The sequence below is a fragment of the Arabidopsis lyrata genome (assembly GCF_000004255.2).
Source record: "Arabidopsis lyrata subsp. lyrata unplaced genomic scaffold ARALYscaffold_71, whole genome shotgun sequence".
Taxonomy (NCBI): domain Eukaryota; kingdom Viridiplantae; phylum Streptophyta; class Magnoliopsida; order Brassicales; family Brassicaceae; genus Arabidopsis; species Arabidopsis lyrata.
Window position 1 is genome coordinate 1 of NW_003302499.1, and position 9,268 is coordinate 9,268.

Genomic DNA, 9,268 nt, shown 5'->3' on the forward strand with positions numbered 1-9,268 from the left:
AAAAAGGGGCGCAAAGTTAGCCGCCAAGACGGCACTGCAGCCCAACCTCGCTCTCGACTCTAAATTCTAACGGTATGTGTAGTTTTTTTCCTTTTTCATAGTTGAATTTGAGAAAACCAAAGGTAACAAACTTTTACGGTTAAAATTTGGCATTTAGTAATTAGTATATCAGGTTTACAAAAAAAAAAAAAAAAAAAAAAAAAAAAAGTAATTAGTATATCTAATTTGGTCTCTCTTTTTTCTTGACATCTCTAAATTGGTCTCTTATTGGAATTTTTTTTGGTTACAAAGAAACAAACTCATTGGTCCTTCCGGTTTGATTGTCATCGATCGGATCAGCACGGTCTAGCCTGAGCAAGAACCGGTTTGAAAGTATACCCATTTTAGGGGGGTACACATGGATTTGAAAGCCGATGGGACAAATTGATATAAATCATCTGTTCATGAATATTAGAATTATGCGTTTGATCAAAAGCATATTGACTTTGGATTTTCTCTCTTGGAACTTCTCAATCAACTAAAACTTTGTCGTTTATCAGGGCCGGTTCAAAAAATTTAAGGACACTGAACTGAAATAAAAATTAGCCTTTATTTCTCATGCTTTAAAAAAAAAAAAAAATTTGGACCCTAATTTTAGTAAATTTAGTTATGATAAAAGACACAAAATTACAAGGACTCTGTGCATGAGCACCAAGGGCACGTGTATAGAGCCGGGCCTGTCGTTTATATGCGTAAGTTTTCAATAAAATTTATGTACATATATTCAATCAATATCAAGCTCAAACTTGTTCTACCACCGACTACATAATGTCAATTTGTGGGAAGGCAATAGTGGCCCAAAGCATTAACGTCTATTGTAAACTCTGGTTACCTCTCTCTCATGGCAAATGTAACGTTAGATGTTGTAATCATGAATATGAAACATCAATTAATACACATCATTGTTTATAATATAAAGAGAGTATATCACATTTACACTCATTAACTTTGTATTCCATTTGTTCATGGATATTAAACATGTATGTATATTTTAATGTGATCTACTCTCTTTATATTATAAACAATCACCGTTCAACCAAAATGTCTTAAAACGGTGATTGACTGATTGTTTGCGATATAATTATTATCGGAAAAATTTTAGCTACGTTTGGGCCATTTGAATTCATAATTAATAAAATTGGACCATAGAATTAGAGGCCCAAATCATGTTATGGGCCAAAACATTTGGGCTTTATAGGAAATACAAAATCACTCTGCATCTCAAATTCCACATTGAAGACACCATCACCGTCACTGCAAACACCTCTGCTTCTTCCTCCATTCCTATAATCTCTATAGAATATAAAACCTCCGGCCGAATCTCCGGCCGGAATCTGAACGGAGAAAGAACAGTCATCTCCAATAAAGAGAGCCACATCTCCTAATTCTCTCACTTCTTCCCATCTCTTCTCTTCTCTCTTCAGCTTATAAACTCTAAACTCAACCGCAGATTTCGAAACCTCCGATTTGCACCAAACGTGTTTCACGTATTTGTCAACAAGCAACACTTCTCCGCCGGGATATTCCACAAGATGCTTCTTGTGACCGCCTCCTCCGACCAAACCTTCAGCCAAATCCGAAACCTTGAAATCCACATCGTAAATTACGGTTTTACCCTTATCGTCTACAACGATGCAACAATTCTCTCTGTACAACATTATGTCTTCGTAAATCACATTCCATGAATTATCCAAAATTCTCCATCTTTTTTCGTTTCCACTCTTCAAAAGCCCTAATTTCCCACCACTGTGAATAGCCACTATCGCTGAGTCTTCCCCTGAAGACAAAATCACAACTTTGTCGGAATTTAAAGACCAGAAACAAGAAATCTCACCACCATTGTTTGCGTAGTCCATACGATAAGTTCTACGAACCAATCTCACATGAAACTCCTGCAAGTCGATCTTTTCCGGGAAATTCTCTGGTAAGAAACAGATTCTGTCGTTTGAGAAGAGATCCAAGACTCGCATATTCCCTGGAGATGTCTCTTGAATCTTAACCAACCAGCTTCTCGGATTCAAAGGAGCTTCGAGTTCATAGACACTGCTCTGTTTCAGAATGAAGAAACCAGAGGATGAAGAAGATGATGACCAAAAAGGAAGATACTTTGGGAATTTAGACAAAGGATTTTTGTTGTTGTTGTTGGAGAGAGGAAGAGAGAGACGCCAAGTGGCACATACAGAGCGGAGACAGAGGAGATCAATGGTGTCTGATGAGTCGTCGTCGTCAAGACGATCGGAGATTAACTCAAGCATATCTAAAGGAAGATCAGACCATTGAGAAGAAGAATCCATGGAAGAGGACAAAAGAGAGGATTATGGAACTGTTCTGTTCTTGTTGGGTTTAGGAATTGCCTCATATAACTGTATAATGTCAATATAATGTCGTTATGATTCATCTTTGATGTTGACATCATTTCTCATTTTTAATTATTATAATCATAAATGTCTATTTCATTGGTTGTCTACTTGTCTTTGTGGTTTAATATGTTGCATAATGTCTATTTGTGTGCTATTGTTATCTCTTTGTACTTTGTAGTTCAAAGTTCAAACATAGTCGTAAACCATGCTTTTTTGCATGGATATAGAATTAAAGAAATGTTATGAAAATAATTATTTTTTGTTTACAATGTACCAGTACCATTGACCAATAGGCTTTTTTTTAAGATACACAAATAACACAATTATAGATTAATTAAAAAAAAGTTGACCCCTCCTATAGTTTGTCTCAGCGATGAACAAGCAAATTATAACATTTTATTTTTTTTGGTTTTAAACCAGCAAATTATAACATGTTTCAATATAATGAAACATTTAATGGTTAAAGTTCAATACTATTTCAAAACGCTGCATAATGCACTTTCGAAGAGAGAACATTTTAATTTTAAAGTTTCAAACTAACAATAATGGCCTCATAAATCATTAGCGGAAGAAAAAACAAATTTTCACGACTGAACTTCGTTTACTTCTTCCACACGTTAGGGACTATACTTTCTACATCTTTAGAAGATCTTTCAAGAACAAAACTTAGCACATACACTTTGTCTCTAAATCACTAAATAGCATACATTCTCTTAGTTAAAATTCCAGAAAATTCCAACAATCCTGATTGTCTCGATCTTGCCATCGACTCTTTTCTCGACTTTCTCACATTCGAAGCCTCGATACGATGCATAATGACCCAATAACACATAGTCCCAAGTGTTGTGAGCATTATCGTCGCACCAAACACCGTTACTCCAACCGCTAGCCACCGCTCTTCTTCACCAACCACCACAAACGCTAACGCCAAAAACGCCACCGATATTAAAACGCAAGCTAACCACATCAGCTTGTTTATCACAGCCATCATATTCTTCTTCGCCTTGTGCTCAATCGCAACCACTGAAGTCTGAACCACCACAACCGCCAAAGATATAAAAAGAGCGATTGAATCGAATATGAAGAAGATCGCAAACGCGGGTCTATCTGCGATGTTTGCTTCTCCGAGAGATTGTCCCGGTAAGAGCGAACTCAATTCATCGGCGTATTGTCCTGGAACGGTGAAAATGGCGGCAAAAGCGACAGTTGCGATTAAAACCGCCACGACTGTGGTTGAGTTAATTGCATTGTCAAGACCTTCTACGTGCATTTTGTTAATGCGTTTGGCGATTCCTTGAACGCGTTTCCTCGTCTCTCGAGCGTGTTCTAGCTGGTGATGACTTCATGTTTAATGTCGCTCACCGTTTGTTTGAGCTCCCGCGCTGCGTTTGGTCGAGTAGTGTTGTTGATGGCTTTAGCCGAGGGAACGCCCCGAGTTTTGAGAATCGCGGCGATCTCGGGATGGCCGGTTTTCTCAGCCGTGTCAAGCGGCGTTTCTCCGGCTCTGTTTATCGCTTTTGTGCTTGTGCTTGTCTCGTTGTTATCTAGAAGCAATTCCACTATCTGCAATCACATTAAAATTTCCCTAAGTTATATTATCCAATCATAGCCTTTACATTTAATTTGCAACATATAAATTTCGTTAAATGTCAAACTTAATTTTTATGTTTGCATGCACATTTTACAAAAGTAAATTTTAAGTTTTACCATTTAAAATACTAAATTTTTTTTTTTTTAATAAAATACTAAAATTTTAATTTGAAAACAAGAATTATTGGAGATGTTTTACGAACCTTAATGCGACCTTTCCTAGTAGCAACATGTAACGCAGTGTTCCCTTTAGAATCAACCATATTCAATGACGACCGATGTCCCTTCATTAGCTCAACCACCACATCAATGCTTTGTCCTTTCACCGCCATGTGGAGTGGCGTCTGACCTTTTTTATCAGTCCTCGTTGCCGTGTCCGGCTCCACCGCCACAATCGCCTTTACCACTTCCGCGTGACCGTTCCTAGCCGCCGAGTGCAATGCTGTTTTTCCATTGCTCTTTGCGATCGCGGCTAGGCTACTCCCTGCGGCTTCTAGTAGATACTCTACGACCTCTACGTGTCCCTGAGCTGCCGCCGTGTGTAGAGCCGTCGTGTTTGATAAGTCCACCGTCATTGATAGCTCCGGATGTTCCTCCATTAGTACTCTCAAAACGTCTATAAAAAAAAAGATTTCAAACTTCGTCAATTTATCACACGTAAATAAATATAGAAAATTTTCATGAGATTTTTATGAAATTGTTTCCACTCAATTCTTTCAATAAATAAAAAGAATGGAAACTTGCATGATTATATAAATAATAATTTTGATCGAATTTTCGATATGTGAATTTGGTTCTTTAAATCAAACAAAGATAAACACTTTCATCATATTTTTATGTAATTGTTTCTTCCCAATTCTTAAGATCAAACAAAGATCAAAACTTTCTTCATATGGTAAGGTGATAGAAAACCGAAAAAATTCATACCCAATTCTCCTTGTTTAGCAGCAATGTGGAAAGGGTCGAACCCATTTCTAGCTTTGGTCTCAGCGTCTTCGAGATCATAGTACTTGATGAGCTCTGCAACCACCTCGGCATCACCATATTCTGCCGCCACATAAAGAGCAGTCTCACCGCATTGGTTCTGTTTCCGCAACAACTCTCTTAGTTCCTCTTCTGATTCCATATGATTACTCAAAATATCTTTCACCGCAGAGAAATCTCCGCGTCTAACAGCCGAATGGAGCGGCGAATCTTCACGTTTTCCGGTGAATTGCTTCGCCATTGTCTTTCTAACAACGGTTGGTTTTGCAGCCATTGGAGCTGATGTCGATGTTGAAGCTTCCTCCATTTTATCAACGTGGTTACAAATAGATTCAATACCAACGAATGACTCCTATACCCAATGGGATCAAAAACAACATTAATTTTTGAATGTTATCGCTAAAAAATTCAATTGAAACATTTAAAGAGACGTGGGTCTAAAGATAACCTAACAGCCGGTAAAGCTTCTTGTGGCCTTGTGGGTATATGTGATCAAGAGTCAAGATCTTTCACAACATGTCTCGTATAGGTGAAGAATAATCCATATGATCCAGTTGATTTAGTGGGTTCTCGTGGAACTCGAATCCAAACCAACGCATCGGAAATCAAAAAGATTGTTTTGAAAGAATAAGGATCTAAGAAAATTCCAGAGGTAAGAACTTTTCTGTTCTGTTTTTTCCTCTCCCTCATCTTCTCTCCTATTTTAAGAAAGTTTTGTAACAGAGAAATGAAGACAAAGAGATCTCAGTCGTTGATTAACAACTATTGCACAGATGGCATTGTCTCAAAAGTTTCACACCTTGATCTTGTCTCAAATGGAAGAAACATTAACAAAACCATCCGTTACACAACAAAGTCTATAATATGTTTCTGAAAAAACAAACACCAAAAAAATAAAGCCTACATAAAACCGCCTGAGAAATCCTCTTATGTCGAAGTCGAACACCTCTCGGTCACAGGGGTCTCCTCTGGGAGTACTGGGAAAGCTGCAGCTTCACGAACCATCGTTTCCACAAAATCCATCGCAGGCCGTTCAAGTGCCTGTGCGTTTATACACATCCTCGCAGTTTGAAATAGGCGGTTTAAACCTTCAACCGAATACTTATTACCGAGGGCAACATCAACTACCATAGGCGCATACTCCAGTCTAGTCCATACTGGCATTAACTGCAAAAAAAAAGATACATCCGAGAAAACCTAAATTAATACATTACTTACGGAACGTATAAAAACAAAACCTAGATACAAAGTTTGAGTCATACCCAATCAGTGAGTTTCTCTTTCGCAACAGGTCTCTTCATATCATAAGCTTTCCTTCCAGTTAAAAGCACTAACAGAAAAACTCCATAGCTATAGATATCGGACTTTGTCGAAATCAACCCGAACTCCTCTGCTTCCGGTGCTATGTATCCTTGAGTTCCACTCGAATTGAACTCCCTCTGCCTCTCAACACCGTTTGAATTGTAAACGATCTTAGTCGCAAATCCAAAATCACTCAACTTCGGCACAAAATTATTGTCAAGTAAGATGTTTTCGACTTTGACATCTCTGTGAATCGCATAAAGCCCCTGGTGTACATAAACCAGACCTTCGGCTACACCCACAGCAATTCTCATCCTTGTGTTCCAATCCAAAACCCGAGTTGGCTTCGTTAGACCCTGAACCTGCCTTGCTTGAGCTACAAAAAGAGAAAGAGTTAACAAAACTGGAATTGGTATAGAACTTAAACAGAGTTGATTAGGTTTTTTATTGATTACCAAAGAGATGGTGGTCAAGAGAGCCATTAGGCATGAATTCGTAGACTAGGACACTTTTTTGTATGCCAAAATATTTGCCAAGAAGTTTAATCACATTTGGGTGATCAGCTGCATATAACGTTGTAGTCTCTGCTATGAACTCACTAAGAGCAGCTGTGATATTATTATTATGAATCTTTGCAGCTCCAACCTAATTACACCAAAGTTGCTAAATTTAGCAATTGAGTTTCAGATTTTAACCATAAGACTTTTGGGTTATTATACCTTATGAATTCTTGGGAAATTGCAGCGATAGACTTTGCCGTAGTTGCCTTGGCCGATCAAATGTGTTATCCCGAAGTTTTCGGTTCCGTCTTCGATTTCACGCCATCGAAATTTAACTCCCGTACTCGGAGCTGTAAATGAATTACTATAAGTTAAGGAAGAAAGAAACATAACCAAGAACAAGAACCCTAAATCAACTTCTCAAGATCTAAAGAAAGAAAGATAACGAAGAACAAGAACCCCAAATCAATTTCACAAGATCGAGAAACTTGTTTCAAAACATTAAGAACTCTACTACTCTTTCACACGCAGAAATGTCATGTGAAAGTAAAAACCAGATCAAAACTACTTGTAATTCCAAAAGAAGTAAACACTTAAAACAGATTTGCTTGTACTTGTCTAAAAACAGAGTTTCTTGTGGAACAAGAAATCAGAAAACGAGAAGTTTCTTGTGTGTAGTCATTTCCATAAGTATTATTCCCAAATTCACCTTCGTCGTCACCACTTCCCCCCGATGAATGCGGTTGTGAATTTGGTTGTTCCGATGTATCGGATGAATCCGATGGATCCGGTGATTCTTGTGGTTGCTGTTGCGGTAGTTCCGATGGATCTTGCACTACTTTACTTGAGCTTCCGCCTCCGAAACAGCATATGAAACGATTACTCATCGCAGCGATTCAACGAAGATAAATCTTTCTTGAGACTTTTTTTCTTCTAATTTTCCCGAGAAACTTTTCCCCGGAAAATGTAATTAGATAGAGAGAGAGACTCTCTACGAGAAAACAAGAGCGAGAAAGATTGAGAAACAGAGAGTCAAATGATAAACACTAAAAGAACTCGCCGAATATATATATACACGTAAACATATAAATGTAGAGAGTCTCTCTCTCTATCTTCTATGCGTAATTTTTTTGTGTTTATGATAAAATTAAATTATACACAAATTAGACTAAAAAAAAAAATTAGACTCATAGGAAAAAAAAACTTTTGAATAAAAAGTGTAATTAAGAGATTGGCGAAAATAGAAAGATAAAGACTTTTGAAGAATTATTAATAAAGTAATCAAAATTCATGAGTAAAAAATAATGTTTGCAGAACATAAATAGTATATAGCAAGTACAATGTGACTAAATAAAATAAAATAATATATATGTATAGCAAGTACAATATTATATCTGAAGAAATATGATATTTACACAAGATTTGCGTACTAATATTCATGGCATATATTATAAAACAGGGGTTTTTATTGGTTTGAATAAATTTAACATTCATTCATTCAAAAACAAAAATCATGGCAATAATCTTTACAGACTTTATTATCAAAATAAATGAAAAGAAAAATTACTCGAACTATATACAATGAATCCAAATTAAAGGCAATTTAAGAGAATCTCATGTTAGAGAGACAATGCCACTTTTGCGAAACTATTTTTTGTTCTTCACATCTTCCAAGGGAATCTCTCTTTTAGACCAAATTTGTTGCTCAAATGTAGTCACTACTCAGACACTCATTTCCTAAAGGCAAATTACTCCATGTTTAAGGCGATAACTTTCGTCTCAAGAAACAGAGAGCTTAAGCTTCTTTAGAGATAGCTTTTTTTTTTTTCTCAAAACATGGCTCTTAAAGGTGAAACTTCATTAAAGCAGCTTCTCTTTATGCTGACCGTTCACTATCACTAGACTGCTGATTCAAATCATATATAAAGCTTCTCGTACGTGGTATATATGATCAAGAGTCAAGCCCTTTCAAAACGTCACTTTTATAAGTTGCAGAATCAAAGAGATAAATTTGAAAGACTTAGCATCTAACTAAATTCCAATAACAACAGTTATGCTTTGCTTTTTCCTCTCCACTCCTATTTTAAGAAGTTTCATAACAGCGAATGATGACCAAAACCATCTAAAAAAGTTCACAACCTGATCTCATCTTAAATGGTAAAACCAGTACCAAAACCAAGTCTATAATATGTTTCCGAAAAACCAAACACCAAAATAAAAAGCCTACTAAAAACCCCCTGAGAAAACTTCATATGTCGAAGCCGAACGCCTCCTTTTCACCTGGGGCGGCACTTGGACCGGGAAAGATGCAGCTTCGAGAACCATTGCTTCCACATCACTCATAGTAGGCCGTTCAAGTCGCTCTGTCTTTAAACACATCCTCGCAGTATCAAATATCTTCTTTAAACCTTTCAACCGAATACCTATAAACCGAGCGCAACATCAACTTTTCACAGGCGCATCCTCGAGTCTAGGCATATTCTGATAAACTGC

The 9,268-nt window shown here is 37.1% G+C and overlaps 4 protein-coding genes across 4 annotated transcripts in view; all 4 read right to left on the reverse strand.

Annotated features, from left to right (window-relative positions):
* Positions 1–1,097: 1,097 nt before the first annotated feature.
* LOC9299036 (putative F-box protein At5g60060) lies at positions 1,098–2,469 on the reverse strand. Its single transcript, XM_002862910.2, has one exon. It carries the CDS (start codon positions 2,331–2,333, stop codon positions 1,209–1,211), a length of 1,125 nt encoding a protein of 374 aa, XP_002862956.1. The 5' UTR covers positions 2,334–2,469; the 3' UTR covers positions 1,098–1,208.
* Positions 2,470–2,992: 523 nt separating this feature from the next.
* LOC110226489 (ankyrin repeat-containing protein At5g02620-like) lies at positions 2,993–5,568 on the reverse strand. Its single transcript, XM_021018416.1, is given in 5 exon segments — positions 2,993–3,740; positions 3,743–3,962; positions 4,193–4,605; positions 4,917–5,325; positions 5,422–5,568. Coding segments are annotated over 4 exon segments (1,644 nt in total). The 5' UTR covers positions 5,281–5,325; positions 5,422–5,568; the 3' UTR covers positions 2,993–3,093.
* A 135-nt stretch (positions 5,569–5,703) lies between these two features.
* LOC9299029 (probable serine/threonine-protein kinase PBL5) lies at positions 5,704–7,792 on the reverse strand. The gene is made up of 5 exons (XM_002862911.2): positions 7,485–7,792; positions 6,995–7,125; positions 6,731–6,920; positions 6,236–6,651; positions 5,704–6,140 (listed from the first exon to the last, which is right to left on the reverse strand). The coding sequence occupies exons 1-5, from the start codon at positions 7,660–7,662 to the stop codon at positions 5,901–5,903; spliced, it is 1,155 nt and encodes a 384-aa protein (XP_002862957.1). The 5' UTR covers positions 7,663–7,792; the 3' UTR covers positions 5,704–5,900.
* A 1,209-nt stretch (positions 7,793–9,001) lies between these two features.
* The window catches only part of LOC9299032 (probable serine/threonine-protein kinase PBL21), a 1,928-nt gene continuing 1,661 nt past the window's right edge, over positions 9,002–9,268 (reverse strand). Inside the window, exon 5 of the mRNA XM_021018360.1 lies at positions 9,002–9,142. Within this exon, the coding sequence (XP_020874019.1) occupies positions 9,002–9,142 (141 nt within the window). The remainder of the gene's footprint in view (positions 9,143–9,268) is intronic.